Source organism: Anopheles moucheti, chromosome 3 (assembly GCF_943734755.1).
Source record: "Anopheles moucheti chromosome 3, idAnoMoucSN_F20_07, whole genome shotgun sequence".
In the NCBI taxonomy this organism is placed as follows: Eukaryota; Metazoa; Arthropoda; class Insecta; order Diptera; family Culicidae; genus Anopheles; species Anopheles moucheti.
The window spans coordinates 53,830,838-53,849,406 of record NC_069141.1 but is presented as its reverse complement, the minus strand read 5'-3'; the positions used below and the strand labels follow the sequence as shown (position 1 = coordinate 53,849,406).

The 18,569-nt window shown below is 43.8% G+C and overlaps 1 protein-coding gene across 4 annotated transcripts in view; it reads right to left on the bottom strand.

The window, feature by feature from the left end:
- Positions 1 to 14,107, bottom strand: part of LOC128302606 (RNA-binding protein Musashi homolog Rbp6) — a 684,518-nt gene extending 670,411 nt beyond the window's left edge. For all 4 annotated transcript variants that reach the window (XM_053039462.1, XM_053039466.1, XM_053039463.1 and 1 more), the window contains exon 1: positions 13,687 to 14,107. In XM_053039462.1, coding sequence (XP_052895422.1) covers positions 13,687 to 13,757 — 71 coding nt within the window. In that variant the 5' untranslated portion in view covers positions 13,758 to 14,107. The remainder of the gene's footprint in view (positions 1 to 13,686) is intronic.
- Positions 14,108 to 18,569: the final 4,462 nt, after the last annotated feature.

The window sequence follows — 18,569 nt, the reverse complement described above, 5'->3', positions numbered from 1 at the left end:
CTAACACAAGGTTGGATGTAATTGTAATCTATTTCTATATCCTTCTTCATTTCTCACAATTAGAATCATATAGTATTAATGTAAACATTCTTGCTATCGTGCATGGCAGAATTATTTTTAATTTAAGTATAAAATTGAATATGATTTTTAATATTAATTTGTTTGTTAAAAATATAGAAGTATAATTACAACCTGTGGCGCCTGATAAATTTTAACAAATTTGAATTTTTATATTCGTCATAATCTTCACATAATTCAGCTTTCAATAAGATGAAAAGTAGCATAATAGAGAAAACATCATTTAATGTAGGTTTCAGCAATAGTAATTTTCTAACAAACATTCAAATATATTTTATTGTTAGTCTCCTAAAACGAAGCTCATAAATATGGAAAGACAACAATAGTCATAGTGGATCCAAAAAGCATACAAATAATCTACTAGCTCAATGTATACTGTTTATTAAATTTATGTTATTGTTGTACAATGACGGTTGGACTTCAGGGTACGATTTTCTCGAAGCATTTACTCCACTGTATAATATTTAACCATTTTATAACATTAAAAGCTTTCTTAAATTCTATACTAATACCGAACTATAACCATATCGTTATTTGTGCGCAGGATTAAACAATATCCATTTTATGATCGAAATGAACTATTTACAGCAGATTTCAGATGCAAACAATCATAATTTGCTTCATGTTCGTGTCATTAGGGCTCGGCTTCTTTACAACACGGATCAAAATGAATGGTAAAAAAACAGCTTATGGTCCGGACCCACTTGGTACCTCAAAGTCTCAATATCTAATTGTCTATGCTGTCCCATTTCCCTCCAAAGCCTCCACTATTACGCATCAATTCGCCGGGTCATTCGTTAAATGACGGCATCACGCGGAAGTTTAGAAGCAAAAGCCTCCGAACAGATGGCATTCGGCCGGGTTTTGAAGTGCGTACGAGCCGGAAGTAAAATAAAGCTTCAAGCACCAGGAAAGCCGGAAGGAAAAGGCAAAATCTGTCCCTAAAAACCGAGGGTGTTTTATGGCACACTCAGCCGTACAGCTTTTTTTTTGGCGGGAGGGGGGGATGTTAGGAAGCGGGTTTAGAAGCGTTGTGTGATAGTAATTGGAACAAACGGAGGAATCTTATGGGAAAGTCAGCTTAAGAATGGGCAAATACCTCGGGATGAGCAAAACGGATGGCAAACAAGTGGAAACAGTTCGGGCAGCAATTCCTTCCTGCTGGTGACATACGGTGTTAACGGGGATGGTCCAAGGCCAGATCCTGAACCTCCCGCACTGAACCGTTCAAATCCGACCAACTTCCGCCGGGCGTGCTGTTCCGGTTAAGGGCGAAGAAAACAACAACCACCCAACCCGTAGGAATCCACTTCACTTCGAATTCGTATCAGCAAGCCGTATCAGCCCTTAAGCAAGCTGGAATGGCATAACAGCCATTTTCACCCGTCCCGACCCGTCACTCACGCTCCGATTCTCGTTCTTGGGCCGAAAGCTCGATTCTGGTTCTCGATAGCTAGCTGGGCCCCTGCTTATATTGTTATTGTTATGTAACAACACAAAGCTTTAGCCTTCGCTTTCTTTGCACCCCAAAACCCGACCCTCGCCCAACCCTCGCCATTTTGGGGACCGAATAACAATAACTACCAACTGGTCCGCTACCGCACACAAGCGGCATTTCGCGAGCTGCAAGTCAGCGGGAAATGGCCGACGGTCTTGTTTCTTCCCTGTTTTTTTTTCTATTTCTGTGCGTCCTTATCGTCCTGTTGGCGGGTCTTGCCTACGGGGTCCGCCACGAGACTGTCGTCATTACAGCTACTGTTACAACACTATTTTGACCGTCTGAACGCCCGTAACTGGCTGGCCCTCCCCCAGGCAATGCAAACCTTTCGATCGATTCATCCATGGCATGGTCGGATTCTTCCTGGAAGAATCACTGCAACCACCACCATCGTCGGCAAAGTGAAGAATAAATAAAACATACGCCAAGTGCAAGCAACCGCAAAGGGATGCTGCCTGTTCCGCCCGCTAAACAATCTCCTCCCCAGACAAAACGGTTCTGGGGCGCAGGACAACAATACAAACCCTGGCTACCGGCACAAGGGATTTTATCGGCATGTGGAACGGTGTCCGGTGCCCTGTAGATGAAATACGATTCCCTCGCCCAGGGCAGAAGCGACCCGGTAAGGGATAGGGAAGCTTACTGCCAGCATCCGAAGGTGCCGCTGCAGCTGATGCCCTTTAACGGTCGAGCGGTCGAGAGCATAACGGGCACCCCGGGGGGCCACACTCGGGGGGCCGGAATGTGTCTTCACCGTGACCCAAATAAAATCCACCCACCCAGCGTTCGCCCGCGAAACGTAAGTGGGCAAAGCGGAAGTGATTGAGAAAACGAAAAAAAGAACAAAAAACACCCCCGCAGTAGACAACAATCCCCAGGTCAATCCCCACACCGGCAAAAAGGGACACAACGAGAAGATCCCCAAAGGTTAGAGCCCCGAAGCAATCCCAACCACGATCTCTTGCGAGGTACTTTTTTGTTTTTTTTTTTGGTTTTTTGCTCGCTTCCAGCACCCACAATTCAGCACCGGCGGCACGAGCGAGTGTCTCTCGAGAGGGTTTTCGGGCTGGGCTCGCACTGGTAAAGGTATCCAAGATTTCTTGGGTTGAAGCAAATTTGCTACCGTTGCGAACCGGGTGTCAGTGTTTCGTAGCATCCGGGCCATTCGGGCTACCGGCATCTCTTCGAGGTCATCTTGTTGGACTTTTTACAGTTCTTTTGGTTCTGTTTTTTGTTGGTGACATCTGAGCTAGCCTTGAGTCGTCCTCGCCGTTTTCCACACCCCATGGTGATCCACATTTTGCTTCACTCACGGCCCCAGCCGTCACGGTGATGATCCACCCGTTTCCACGCTTATGAGACTCCGAAGGGATTTATCCTTTTTTTGTTTTTTTTTTTTGCTCTTGACCTGCGAGGCTGTACAACCGAACCTTCTTCTCGTGTCTTTTGGGCCGCACAGCACGCATCAACGCAATACCACCTCCGAAAAAAAAGGAGCAAGCCGAACGCGTACTTGCGTTACTGTTCTGTTGCCGATTTCCGATACATTCGATGGACAATAAAAACAGCACGAAACGACTTGACTCGTACCCGGCTGGTCGTGCTCCACTTTGCTCTCCAAACGGTGCGTATGTGTGCTAAGGGAGATCTCCAACCCCAATTCTGCCCTCCCCACAATGTTGCCCCACGTGTCGATTTATTTCGGCGAGAAGAAATAAAACTTTATCGCTCCGGCACCGGTACCGGTTGTTGTTTTTTTTTCGTGGAGTACACTGCCCGGGGTTCTGGGCCCTGGTACACACCGACGCAGCGAGTGTTCGATATTTAAATTTAGGTCCATGCGAAATCAAAATGAAGGTAATTTGGCAACCATTACGATGTAGGAAATGAAGTTCCCACAGAGCGCGTTGTATTTTGTAGCACAACAAGAAGGAAAACTCCCAACGGTGCAGATATTTTGCCTTGTTTCAACTCTTTAATGGGTAAGAATATGTTTAAGGCTTGAAAACAAGAAGCAACAACTGATGGACACATTACAATGAATCGCTTCGTGTAATTAATGTGACATCTTACTCCACACACTTCACGGGCTGCGCGCGTTTTCGAGACGGTTTTTAATAAATTATTACACACTACCACAACTGGATCTTCATCGCACCACCCCCTTCTCGGATGTATCTACACCCGGCCATTCCTTTACACAGCCAACCAGCATAACCATGCCGTATCTGAAGCATAACTTCCTGCGCTGGTTGCTGATCAACGCGCACCGCCCGCATCCATTATGCCATATCCGAAGAGATATCAATTTCAGCGCTCACCATCATCATGCACTGCAAGCGCATCCCCATCGGGTGTATCATGGCCCGTACCCGGTTTCTATGAGTGTGTGTTTTCTTCTTCTAAACATAAGCTTCTCACCACTTAACAAATGCATGACAAAGCAATTAGCACGTGGTTTGTTGTAGCGCGATGCGTTAGCAACATTCGCTGCCTTTTCTTCGGTAGTGCCAAAGATACATTCACACTCGATCGTCTTCAGCGAGATCGTGTGCGAGAGTGCGCTCTTTACATTGATTGGTTGAGTTGTTTAAAAAGGAACAAAAACGTAATCTAAAACAACCGCTGCTACATAGTATGCAACTGACAGCTTTCCCAACCATCGGCAAGGGTCAAACATTTGACATAATTTAGTCATCCGACGTACGAAACTAAAAAAAAGACGATCGCTTTAGTCTTATTCCTACAGTGCTTAAGACAAGAAAAACATGAGTAATAGTCATGTTGGCGCCAAGTCACTTTGAAAGGTAAAGAAATGTGCGTCCACTTTTTTTGTGTCTATCTAAACCCTAGCCTCCCTTAAGACTTTTGTAAGTAAATTGTCTCACCGAACAGGAAACAAAACCCAAACTCGCATCACACGGCGGTAGATCAAATTTCATCCACAACCATAAACTTCAATCGACAACCCGAACGCGATGCCCGAACATTAGAAAACGGTACGTGCCCGATCTTGCTTCTTGAGTGCATCTTCCCATCGGGTTTCGTACTCCCCGCTTTAAAATGTATTTCCGATCATTCAAACGCTTGGCTGGTCTGGTCGAAAATAAAACGCACCGCCGTGCAAAACGAAAATCAACCGCGAACCACGAGTCACCGAAAGCCGAGTCACTTTTCAATCACTTTTCAATCGTGGTAGCACGACAGACAGCTTGAAGCTGCTAGCGGAACCGAGAACAAAACTGATCCTAAAATAGCCCGGGGAAAAACTCCCAATTTGCCGGTGAGCGTTCAGCCTCCCCGAGACTGATCGACGGATGTGAAGTGAACCGTTGCTCGATGCGTCACAAGCGTGATCAGCAGCACCACTATCACAAGGTGTAAAATGCTGATGTTGTTCGATGAAAATAAAAGCTATAATTCATATTGATTCACTAACACATTGACGTTTAACAACTGTCACTTTTAATTGCTCTTGATCCACTTGCGCCATCTGGTGGGAAATGGTAACACCCGACTAATGAGCCTACTTAGCATGATGCTGTAACAGGAAGGCATTTAAATCTTTCATTATCAACAAAAAATTAGCTTCCACACAAAAGCATCCGTTCGTTCGAGTCAGCTCAACTAAATCTTTCACTTCAACGTGTTTGGCGCCAAACACCGTACAATTGACAATCGAAAACCCATCCACCCGTCGAACAGTAAATCGACTGTTTGATGGATAAACACAATCAGCTTCGGTAGCACCCGGCACCGAAACAGCAAACCCACCAACGTAGACGCATTGCGCCAGAAGTCGAAGCGTTGATTAGGAGCAAATCCGTCAATCCTTGCCCCCTTTTTGCATTGGGTGGATGCGCGTCTCGCCCGCTGGCAAAGCAAAGGAAAGTAATTATTGCGATTGTAATCAACCGCAGCATCAACATCCCTAGCTCGGTTCTAGCCATTTCCGGTGCGGGGTGGTGGTCCATCCTCCTGCCGATAATAATTGAAAACCCACCGAGCAAACAAACTTGGCGGTTGGTTGCTTACCGCACGTAGCGGTACGGCCAACGCGGGGCTAACGGGTGAAACGTTGGCGTCGTCGGTTGTAACACGCAAACCGAAAACACGACACTGTACACGGCCGGAGGGTGGAAATGGCCCGGGGGCCCGAACACTTCTGCAAACTGGGTGTCTGCCTGACTGGGTGTCTGTAGGCCAGGGGTAGGGTGGTAAAGTATGCGGCGAAGCTGCACCGATTTGTCACTCCAATTTGATTGATAAGTCGTGCCGACACCATTCCCTTCTGCTAGTTCCCGGTCCATGCTGAAGGTTGTGCTCGTTCTGCTTAGCAATAGCGAAACGGGCAGACTCCGATCGAACGCAAATTGTCAGTGGTGATGAGTTGAAATATTTCCAAGAACGATGCCTGACTTAGCGCGAATGACACTTTTTTACATTTTGCTAATTAGACTCTAGCGGGAATACTTAACATCGCGGACGTAACAACAAAACAGAGTAGATACAGGATGTATGGAAATTCGTTAAAGATGCTAAATGAGTTATAACTATAGCACTAGTGATAGTGATATAGTTATAACACTTTGGTCAGGATAGCCAACTAGGCATCTGGAGAGGCATTCCGATACGAGGCATTCCCTCTTTGATCACAAAAAAAGTCCGCGAGGACAGATCTTTTCAACGAAGCGATCTGCGTCATAAAGTAGTAGTAACCTACACTACAGTCCCTTCAATATATCACAGTCCCAGGTGAAAGTTGTAAGATATAATGAACTCCTTTGAAATCTAGGTTTGATTACAGTATCCATACTAATCAGACTTAATGGAGTTATCAATAGCAACGTAGAACGAGCGTCATTAGAACGAACATTAATAATGCCGGAAGCTATACAATGATGTCACTTTTGTACAGTTTTCAGAACTTCTAGTGTCAAAACTACCAGGCTAGATAAGAATGATTGAATCAGGGGTATGAAAACCTAAAACCTAACCATGAATTTCACTAGATTAGACACTAGATGCTGTTGAGTGAATTATTGCGCTATAGAGGAACTGGTCTAAACGCTATCGAACTCGTCGACCAGCGAGCATAAACGGTCGCATTGTATTCATATTTGTCATATTTGTATTTGTTAGAAATAAAGAGCAGTTGTCGCCGTTATACGAACTAGGAAACACGTGAGTTTTGCTATCACTAATCAAAATTGAGAAAACCAGTGTTTTACCCTACAGATGCTTTATAAACAATAGTATAAGACACTGATGTACTAAATCCAATCCGAACAAATCCTCCCATACGAAGACTAACTGACAGGTATTACCTATCAGATCGTTAAATCAGATGCAGCATCAGACTGTCTGAAATCGTACGGCTTAGTCACGTTATGTAAAAATTACCATACGACCCAATCAATTTAAGAGAGTTTAGATCATCTACATGATCACTAGAAGTGCCATGAAAAATGAGAAGATGGCTCTCATTCCGTGACAGTTAACAAAAGCACATGGAATTATGGAATTCTTCTGCTTTATGGCATTGGAACTTCGATTGCCGCAGGATAGATAGTCCTGCAGAGCCGAGAACTGTCTGGTTGAGATTCGATTCCAAGTATGACCACTGAAATGCGATCCTATATTACACGTTTTCGAACTAATTTTCGAAACTAATTAAAATATCGTTTGATATTGATACTTTCTGAGTGCTACGAGGTTGGAATGTAATATATTATTGATTTGCTTCCTCTTAATTTGCCAAGATGTTCCTCAAACATGTTGTCACTGTTCTGTAGTTAAGTCTTTTTTTTATTTAGACGTCTTGAAGTCCCAGACCCTTTAGGAGTGACACAAACTTAATCAAACCGTTTTTAATCCTTAACTATTTTGCGGAAGTTGTTCGCATACTTCAAAATATGTTTACACAAATAAGATGTATATCTCCTAAGGTCAATGAAGCTGTATCTCCACCATTATTCCCCAAACAAAACCAGAACCAAATGACATCAGATTCACCACACCTTCAAATTCAAATTCAGATATATGCTCAACTGACTTTCTCAATTGACCATAATGGTCCGTCAGTACGGTATCGAACACTCAGCACAGGTGCAGCTGTGCAACCACCATGCCAACCGATATGGTTAATTTATGAAAGGTACTAATTTGATCAGTTGTGTCGTAGCGCCTCAACTTACTGCACTCGCCCGCTTTGGCGCTGCGTTCGATTGCAATAATTCATCACCCCACCGTACGCATCGTACGGTGTCGTATGTTGCGGTGCAAGCGCACCTAACGCGTACATCAATCGCGGGGCTCACAAAGAGCTTTGTGTGCGTATCGCGCTCATCAATGGCCGTACGTGGCCGGGTACAGCTCGCAGTCACACAATTATGCTGCGAAAGAGTCACAGGATGTCAACCGGCAGGCCGTACATACGGTACTACCATTAATGTAGTATTAATAACAGTCATATGCGGACACAACGTAATTGCATCGTGCGCGGTACATTCCGCAGATGTATTCCGCAGGTGCATCCGCGAGATTGTACTGACGGCCATTTTACGGCCCCGTTGTCACTGCCATTGCCAGCCGAGTTGCACCGGCAGAGCTGGGCACGATTGATTAAACCGTGCGAATTTCACGAACAAGGTGTTGAAATCAATGCGTTACTACGGAGGTTTGGTGTTCCCCCTTTTACCCCCTGTCCACTTTTTGCCTCTTCCCTTCATTTCGTTCCCTAACGATCGGGTTCGTGTTGATGCGTTTTCTCGAACACAGCGCGTTACTGCAAGCTAAATGCGGAAAGGTGTCGCACGGAAATGTCATTCGACATCGAAATGTAACCGAAATGCGGGTGAAGCCAAAAAAAAAAGACAGCAGAAAACACCACCGCACCACACAACAAGATGCAACCGTGCGAACATTGTGGTTTTGCACGAGAAATGACAATGTAAATTGAGCGACACGTTACGTTATGGGAAAGATTTGCATAAGACACTTCTCCTCTGCACACGCGCTGAACCACAGCGACCAATCTTCAGAGCCACAGCCGGGAGGGTTAAGAAAGGTGCCAGCTACCACATTTTCCACAGATTTTTGGCAACCCTCTCCGGTCTTCGGTGGGGTTTGCATAGTTTGGGTGGGTTCTGTGGTAAGCCGTGTTGCACTCGTGACAGAGCGTTCCATCCCGTTCCATGCAACGTACCGCGCACACACTGTCAAAGTAATAACGATAATCGTCGGATAATGATAATGGCGGGAAGCGGGAAACCAATTTCCATACGCGCGACGAGCATGGCCATGCGGTCGGGGATCGTTGCATATGACGTTGTGGGGAGGAGCAGTTTAAGTGGAAGCGCGTTATTTGCATGCGGCAAGGCACACCAATCGGTTGTGGTCAAATTTGTTGCTTGCATAAATGTCACGCGAAGCAGTGACTCGAGATGGGTCATTACTGGTTTTGTTTCGGCGTCGGAGAAAACAGGAAATGCGTCTTACAATATTGTTTGCAAACCGCTCTATTAGAGGCATTTGTCAAAAGCGTTCAAATGGTTAGAAGTTAGTAACAAGCAGTAATACAGTTAATTTTATGCAATTGTAAGTTTAGTAAAAAACTATTTGAATATGTTCAAATAAATACATATTCGCATGTTTGAAAACATCATCTGATGTTGATTACATTTTTCCAAGCTACAAAGTTCTGCAAATGTAATTAAAATAGCAAATTTGCCAACCAAAGTTGTTAATCCACACATAATGAGGTAACAGCCTACAGAAGCAAAACGATTCCCAACACAATAATAATATTTCTTCAATATAAATTAACAGAACAATGTTTCATGGAACTCGGATCGACTAGGAATGGACTCGGAATGAAAATTGCAAATGATTCATTTTTAAATTGATTTCTCTTTGTATTATAGGCAAAATACGGTAAAATTCTCAGTCAGTAACTTGCTATTCAATTTAAAATTCACTCCATTTGGTCTTTAATTCAATATAGGTTCGCACCTAATATAGCAATACTGGGCATTATAATCCATCCTAAATGAAATATGGTCATTCTTAAATTACAGAATCCTTTTCATAATTAAATATTAACATTACCCTACTCTTCTGCATCATTGGCTGTAGGCAGAACACTTACATATGTAAAAATAATTCAGTTTCAACATATGTCGCCAAACTGATATTTTCTAACGTTTAAATAAGACAGTTAAATATACGATATTGTTAAGATCTTATAATCGTTTTTCCGGATGAAAAAAATCAACACCAGGACATCAAATTAGTCCACTTTCTACCGCCTTTACATGACTATTTTCCCGAAAAAGACCACTTTTCCATACGTCCATAGTTGAACCAACAGAACTTCGGATATCCAATTAAGGCAGTACAGTAATTTCCCAAGTTACGCTAATAAAGCATGCGTTATTGTTTATATTTAGTATTCAGAGAACAATTTCTTCTTTTCACGGTGCAAAGCGCATTTACAATTGATATTTTTACATTTGTTACGACAATTAGGTTAATTTTGTTTATTAAAATTTATGTCTTTAATATAAAAATTTAACGTATTTTATGGAATATTTTAAAATTTGACAAAAAATATCAATTTCAAGTCAAAATTTTGAGATTCGCGTATCTCTAATTCGCGTAACTTGAGTGTCGCGTAACTAGAGTGTCGCGTAATTTGAGAAATGACTGTATACGAAATATGCATCGTTTAACCATATATATAACCACAATATAAGTATAACCATAATAGAAACACTTACGGCACTTATCAGGAAATGCTAGGAACAGTGAAGCTAAAATGAGTACATTATGTTACTATTAATAATTGACATTCTTCTTATTCATCGACACAACTACCTCAAGAGGTCTATGCCTGCCATTTCTGGCTTTCTTTGACTTTATTTACCCGCAGCTGGATAGTCAGTCCTGTGTACGGGTAGCTTAATATTAAGCTGAATTATGAAATTATAAAATTTCTCTGCTGATGACATATTCTAGATATAATTGAGTCGCTTACAAACTTCTATATCATCTGCAATTTATTGTGTACAATCGTAAATTAAATTATTACTTTACTGTATGTTTTCAAAAGGATACACTTTCCAACCAAGATATGAAGTAGGAAAGTAAGGTTATAAAACCCCAAAAAGGCTCGTACATTTTTCAAGTATTTTGTACTACTGAGTATATAACTTAATGAAATTTACTAAATTATTAATCATTACGTAACGTCAAAGTTTTCTCTAATATCCTTGTAGATTTTGAACTAACTTTCTGCGCATTGACGGATAAATGGATCAGCATTTAATTAATACTAGTCGCCCAATAATTACATCAAACCAATAAATGACTAAAACCTTAATGTCATTTAACCACTTAACGACAACATTTAACCCTGATCAAAGGTGAATGTTTAATGCCAAACAACTTCAAACTTTAACGTCGATTAATTATATTATTCCAACTTCTACCCGCTGCTGTACATCATCACATCCAGCACTAATGAGCGTGGTTTAGCCAAGCTTCCCCATCCCTATCCCCGGAAAACTCAATTAATCTGTCATCGGTTTTCCAATTCCCGTACGACAAGCCTTGCGGGGTGCTCTAATGCAATATATTTTGGGCGAATTTGATTTCAAACATCGATTAAAGCATAATATTGCGCGTGCACACGCCCGCCATTGCACAAAGGTCATCTCGCGTTGGAAGGGTTGGAAGCTGCTGTAAGTATTAGTCCAAACTACCAAACAACGCGGTGTCACGGTGTTTATTCTCGCCGAAGGTCTCTGCCGTTACATTGGGACAGATGCAATGATCTATGATCATTTTGTGCTGGACCGAAGGTCTACTCGTAGCGAAGCAAATAGAATGGACACACCAACGGTGCCTGCAAGGGAGGACGGCTGGAGTGAGTGCTGCTGGACGTGGAATCGGAGCATCGTGTTGCACGGTGCGGAAATTACTGTCCCCCTCGGCCGGCAAATGCAACCATGAGCCAATTTGTGATGCAGTTGAAGTGCGCGCAAGGGTGTGTGCGTGTACTTTGTTACGAATGTCGTGCATACACCCTGATCGCCAACCGACTGTTGCCTGGTAACCGATCATCACTCACGGTTCTCATTTCCACCACCGCCAGCAGCAGCATCATCATCATCGCTGCGAGCGCAGGTCGTTTAGCGCACGCCAGTGGAGAAAAACTAAACCCACCACGAAACGTGAATTTCCCGCGAGTTACTCCACTGGCGCATGCGCCTTTTTCCATCAAAAGGGGCTGACGTCCGTATCAAGCATCGGGCCAAGAGGGAGGGAGGTCTCTTCTGCCTGCGTACGACGACGAAAATGCCAACGGGCAAACGCGATCACGGCGCGCCGTTCTTTAACGCATTTAACGCGATCGCGCTTCTTCCTTCCCTGCGACACGTATCAGTACTGATCGCACCGACACGAGGCACGTTTGTTGCGGTGTTACGTAAAACATGCAAACATGACGCGAAAAACCGCGCTAAGAAAGGTCACGCGCTGCTCGTTAGCCGGCGTTTTCTTGACTAGAGGGAAACGCCCGACGCTCTCCGACGTTGGGTATGGAGTTAAGAAGCTTGCAAGCCCGTATGGAATATCGAACGGTTGATATCAGGTAGATTTGGTGCTGGTTTGAGAGAAAATTCGATCCAACACGCACAAATCCTCCAATCTGGAATGGTGTACGATCGTACGGGAAGGAGCACTAGCACCAGCAGCAGTATAGGTGCATCTGATCTTTCCAACAAGTAAACGTGCCAATTTTGTTACTTTTTTTTTGCTTTTTGCTCCCTCCCAAATCTTCCTAAAGCTGGGCCGGCGAGGTTGTATCCCTAAAAATAGAGACTACTTTCTAATGAGCTAGTTACCGGTTGGAGTCAGTCCATCCGTCGTCGTCGTAGCATCGTACGTTCCAATACATCGCTTATGGTCGGTTGTTCCGCAAACCTCGTGTGTACCTTCCATTTTTCCCAAAAAAAAAAAACCCCCCGGTAATGGTTCCAACGTGTCGTAAAAATATCTAATTAGAGCACATTTACCGGACCGTAGCGATCTTTACGCAGGATGAAGGATACGGGCGTGAAAAGAAAGAACGAAAAAAAAAGTGCGCTCGTCACTTCCGTCCGATGACGTTCGACACGTTTCGTTGCAGTGGAGTTTGCCCAGGGCCGGGGAGCGTGACGTACCATGGTCATGGGACATGCAAACACGCAGCAGCAGCAGCAGGAACCGCGTGTGTTGTAGTTAGATGTTCAATCAAGTGATACCAATACCCCAGCCCAAGCCCAAGCTCACACACATATCGCCAGAGGGAAAAAGATTCAACCGCAGAACGGTTCCGACCCGATTTCAAGTGGCAACCGGTTCAGTTTCTTTTGCCCGTGGTTTGTTCCGCTCATCCGGCACTGTGCAAACAACGATGAGTCGTCTCATCGATCGAGCTATTGATCGAGCAAATTAACATCCTAGTGGCAAGAAGGTCTCCGGTAGGAGTTTAACTTCAGAGCTATTGGTCTAGGAACGCTCGAAATACCTTCCGGGGCTGAAATGCATGTTTTATATACGAACTCACTAAAGCAGCTCACTGCGGTTCTGAAGGAAAACTGAAAAAAGAATGCCCAACAAAGAAATTAAACCTTCATACCAGACTACTTTTTGTAAGATCATCTTTTACCGACATGTAAGGCATTCTAGAACCCTACGAAACTGCTCAGTGGAATAAGTAGAACTCCACCAAACTCCACCGGGAACTTCTAGCAAATAATCAACGAACTCGGAGCTCGGAATTCTTCAACTTTCTGTACATTTCTTGAACGTGGCTAGACCTCCAGAGAGAGTCTATCGAACCGTGCTAGCGAAAAAAAACAAGCTACAAGTAACTTCATACACCACATTGAATCCTGTCGTCCAAATACCCAACTGGAGCTCTACTTGTCCAAACACTCGCTCCAAAAGGGACCTGTTCCAAATGGGTTGGTTCGGTTCTACTGTTCACCTCGTTTTCACACACACACACACGCGATGTTAACCCTGTTTCTAGATCGATTGATTCCAGTTCCAGCTCCACTTACCCTGGATCGTTCGGCACCTCCGCCTGATTGTTGCCCGGGTGCACACCGAGGTCCTGATTCTGGTGCTCCATATTGTTTACGCGCGCCGCTCGGTTCGATAATCTACGAATCGGATGGGGGTTGGTGTTATGCGTTTGTTTTGCACAGGTTGCTGTAGCGTCAACGAGGCGGAGAATTATTTCCTGGTGGACAGCAGCAGAAGAAAAAAACGCACGTTGCAATGGCCTCCTTACGGGATCGCTATTTCACTACCAGCCGCACACAAATTTTCCCCGCAAAAACACACTGACCGTGGTGCGATACCGGGTGGGCGACGTTTGGCGATTTTATTTTAATTATTTTTACGCTTATTTTGCCGTAATTTTGACGCTAGCTCTACACGCTTTACACACCGATAGAAACACACACACACATGCACGCACGCACGCACAACACCACCTTACTGACCACCGTGCTCTAAACTTTCAAGCGCCCCCACACAAATCACACTCACTCGGCCACACGCACTGCGGGACAATCGAACAAAAGGCGCCTCGGAATAGCCACCAGGAAGGTGCTTGCTTGCGCTTTTTTTTCCTTTACACACACTTTTACAACCGCGACCGCGATGCTAGAGACACTGTGGCTGTGACAAGCACGGGAAAATGCTACCGCTACTGCTAAAAAACCAGCGAAAAGGAAATACGCACACGGACTATTATTATAGTGTCCTGACGGCCTGTAAAAATGCACAGAAGCGTATGAACAACAACAAACTCCTTTTTGGTAATATTGCACACACGAGGACACAGCACGTTGCCAAAACACTCGTTTCCGGGCTGCAAACGTTGTCACTTCCGGTGCAGGTGTGAATCAATAGCTTAAACACTAGCTTTTTTTTTCAAAACTGACAAATAATTTGCTCGAAATTTTTATTTTCAGTACAACTTCCGCCTACTTCATTTAATTCCTATCTTGCAATAGCACAGCTATTTTGTTTGCGATTTTGTTTCAAAAATATCCTCTATTCGGTAAGTTCTCTTATTTTATGTGTTTGTTTTATTTACTTAAATTATGGAATGATTCTTTTGTATAATTATTGCTCTGTACTTTAGTTAATGATTTATTTCAGAATTTTATTTAAATTTTATACGTCATACTCCATGATACGTCATACTTTTCATGAAAAATTTGAACTTCAAACAATTTTCACTTGTTTGCTCAACAAGCAGGAAAAGGTGCAGTTACAAAACAAAGCTTCAAACTTTATGAAAATGATGCGAAATAAATCCCGACCATCCCACATTTCCTTGCCCAACATCCCAACTGCCACTGCCTTCTAGGAATGCAAAACATATTTCGGTGTGCCGGTTAATCGATTAAAGCTACCAGCGAAGGCCACGTGCTCCAGCAGACTCGCACTAGACTCCTGCCACGTTTTGCGACTCCCTGCTTTAAACCTGCTGGCTTGCCGTTTGTTTTAAACCCTCAACTCCTTGGTTGTGTAGCAAACCGGTGCAAATGTTGCACACCAACGCACTGTACCGAATCAACTATTCGCTTATAGTTGCTTTTCGAGCACTTTTCCAGGTAGTAGTTTCTACTGCTGCTTTTGCCCGGCATCAGAGCACAACGCGTTGCCTGATTTGCGGCCATTGCACAACACTCGAATCCGCAGGCTGCAGGGTTTTTTTTTGCCGCCCGGTTTTTCACTCTTGCACACACAAACACACGCACCAGTGTTGCTCTCGCTTGCTCGGGCGCCCCTGCTTCAAAAAGCACCCGCTATAGCGGCCCGAGACGAGCCCGAGACATCCTTGACGGTGTTTGGGGCCACGACGATGCGGCATTTTTATTTAACTTAAACTCAATCACCCGCAAACCCGTGCAAAGAAGGTGTTCGTTGTCCTTCCCAGCCGCAGCCGGACGGTGTGGGATGCGGCACCAAATGGTAACGATCACGAAATGCGAAACCGACCGTGCCGCGGTACCACGGTTCGCATGGAGTCACCGATTTGAGGCTGCGTTTTGAACGATGGTGAAGTGACGTTTGCTTTCGTTGGTGCCTTTCAGCTGAACTGGTTGCTACTATTTATCATACACTAGATACGCGCCGCCACATACACACAATCGAAAACTAACGGGATATCATTGATGTACCGTACCGACTAATACCGCTCTCCAGCTAGGCGTAAAAGGACCAAACTACGACTGACGGGCTTTGCTCGACGCCAAATACGCACATACACACACTTGGTGCACTCGTTGAGTTGATTCGCTCGTTTGCGTTATCTTTTGCTATAACTTTCGACGGGATAAACACGGTGACTTGGAACAGCGAAAACGGATTTTCGTCGTGACGGAAAAGCGGACCCGGCCTAAGTACACACTCGACAACTACCAAAGCGATGAATGAACTGAACGTTTGCTGCGTGAGTCCGCCCGCTCGCTAGCGCACGCGGCAAACTGAGCTACCATTCGGCACCCACAGACCGTGTGTGTTTACAGTGATGGGTATAGTTTTAAGACAGTCTCGTCTGAGTTATTTTTAAAATAGTGTTTTTTTATGTTTTTTTGTTTATTAAAGCGTATGTTTTTGCATTCATTTCTTTATTTCTTTATTTTTAAACCATTCTTTGTTATTTTAAACCCTACTGATCCGTATAGCCCTGGCGCTAGTGATGGGAAAAATACGAGTGGGAAAATTTGGAGGACCGGGCCGGGAAAAATAATATGGACATTCAAAAGAGCGATATTTGGAGCGTCGTTTCATGGAACGGTATATGATGCGCCGTTCAAATCATCGATATTTGAAGTGGTTTAACTCAAAGGAATTGAAGAGCGAAATTTTTTAACCTGATGTCGTTTACTGCAAGTAAGGAGTGGAACCATTCCACCAGGTTCGGTCTCTCATATTTATTTATTATTGAAATATTCACCTGAGTTAATTTCAGAATAAATCACAGGAAAACTATTAGAGTTGACCCTGAGTTGTGACAACTTTTAGAACCCCAAATAATCGTTCTGCTTTCTTGGACAAAGTGAATAGCTATTTCAAAATTATTGTATCATTTAAACATTACAAACATAAATACTGTATATTGTTACCAATAAAAAAGCATCAATATTCTTTAGCTTACCACCACTGTACGTAATCAAGACCAATGCCGCGATAAGTGCGCATCTGCCCGTTGGCCCGATCGGTTTCCATCTGCCATCTCGCTCGCCCGTACAGCACCAGGGACCCACCCCGGAGAGCACTCACGTGTGCATCGCATGAACCGAACAAATGCCGGCTGTGCGTTTCGGGCTCGGGTGGCATACCGATGCACCACACAACAAACCCACCACTGGCAGCCACTCAGCCAGCAGCGGTACGCATTTGCGCAACGACCAGGTCTCTCCAGCCGATCACGTGTGTGCTTTGCGCCCATCAGCCTCTTCCCGAGCACTCCGGCCCGGCATTCAAAGTGGCCGGGATTTTCACCGAATGATACGCTCTGCCGCTCTCCGTACTTTCGGTGGACCAGATTTAGCCGGTGTTTTAGCATCCTTCTGCCGTGCTCGTGCACGGAGAGCCGAAAACGCACACCCACGCAAAGGATAGTCTGCGTGTTGGGGGAGTTGTTTTGATTTGCCCACCGAGCGCTCACAAACAGGACTCACATTCAGCACACTGCTGACTGGCAGGCTGCTGCGTTGGGTACCGGCTTTATCGTGGTGGCTTTGCTGCCATTGTGCTAGCGAGCTGCGGTGGTCGCTGTTTTTGTTTCATCTTATCGCTACAATTGCATGCAAATAAGCGATGCAATTGGAGCAAATGGTACTTAAACGCGAAAGGGGGTATGGTTCCGTTTACGTGCAGTCTAAGACCGCGTTTTAAGCCAAGAACCTTTGAGCGTCCACCTTTGTTTGTTTTGAATGAAGGGTTTGTAGTAAACTAGGTGCAACATGAGACCATCAAAACAATGTTTATAGTTATGTAAACAACAAATTAGTAACACAGAAATAAAGTTATTGAATAGAAAATAAACGCAAAATGAAATAACAAACACGTTTGAAAAAAGAAACGTTGAAGAATAAAAATAATCTTTATATGAAAGTTGATTAATTGAAAGCCGCAGTCACAAATTGATAAAAAAAATAATAAAGTTCTTTGATAAATACAAAACAAAACAACGCATGAATTGAAAAATATTCCAAAAAGTAATAAAACTGCATAATTTTTATTTAAACGAATTGAAATCCCAAAACTTGTAAACTTTAATAAATTGTCTTACAAAAATAAAAGTTTCCCATTCCTAAGTTTAAATTGTTTTGTGTGCAATTAGAGCACAAAACTATGCTAGTTACTCTGCTAGAGAATGCTAAAAAAATCAAACTAATGAATCCTGATTTAACACTAGAACCGCCGATGGGACTTTTTTGTCCCATCGCACTCGAAAAAGGTGTGTTGTTCTGCTTGCCGTCGAGTCAACTCATTGAAATTTTGTGACTTTTATTTATTTTTAACGATCTTTCGAATGCGCCGATCAAAAATTGTGTAACCCATATGGTACTTTAAAAAAATCATTTCCAACCTAGAACCGCCAAATGGGACATTTTTGTCCCATAGGCAAAATACGTTGTGATGGCTGATATTCCTGCTGCAACGAGTGATGGATGTGCTTCTGCAAGTCTGGCAGCACTAGCGTGTATGCGTTTTCGTGACAAGGCATGTCAATAGAAATAGAACAATAAAAGTGCGCGAAAGTATTCGACTGCATACCTGCTTTCACATTTGCTTACTACGTGTTTATTTTTGCGCTATCATCAATCGGCTAATCTATGTAAGCACCGTTTTTGTATACTCTACCGCAATTTTATTGGAAGCACTGGTTCGTCTGAGTGCCCCTATCCCCAAC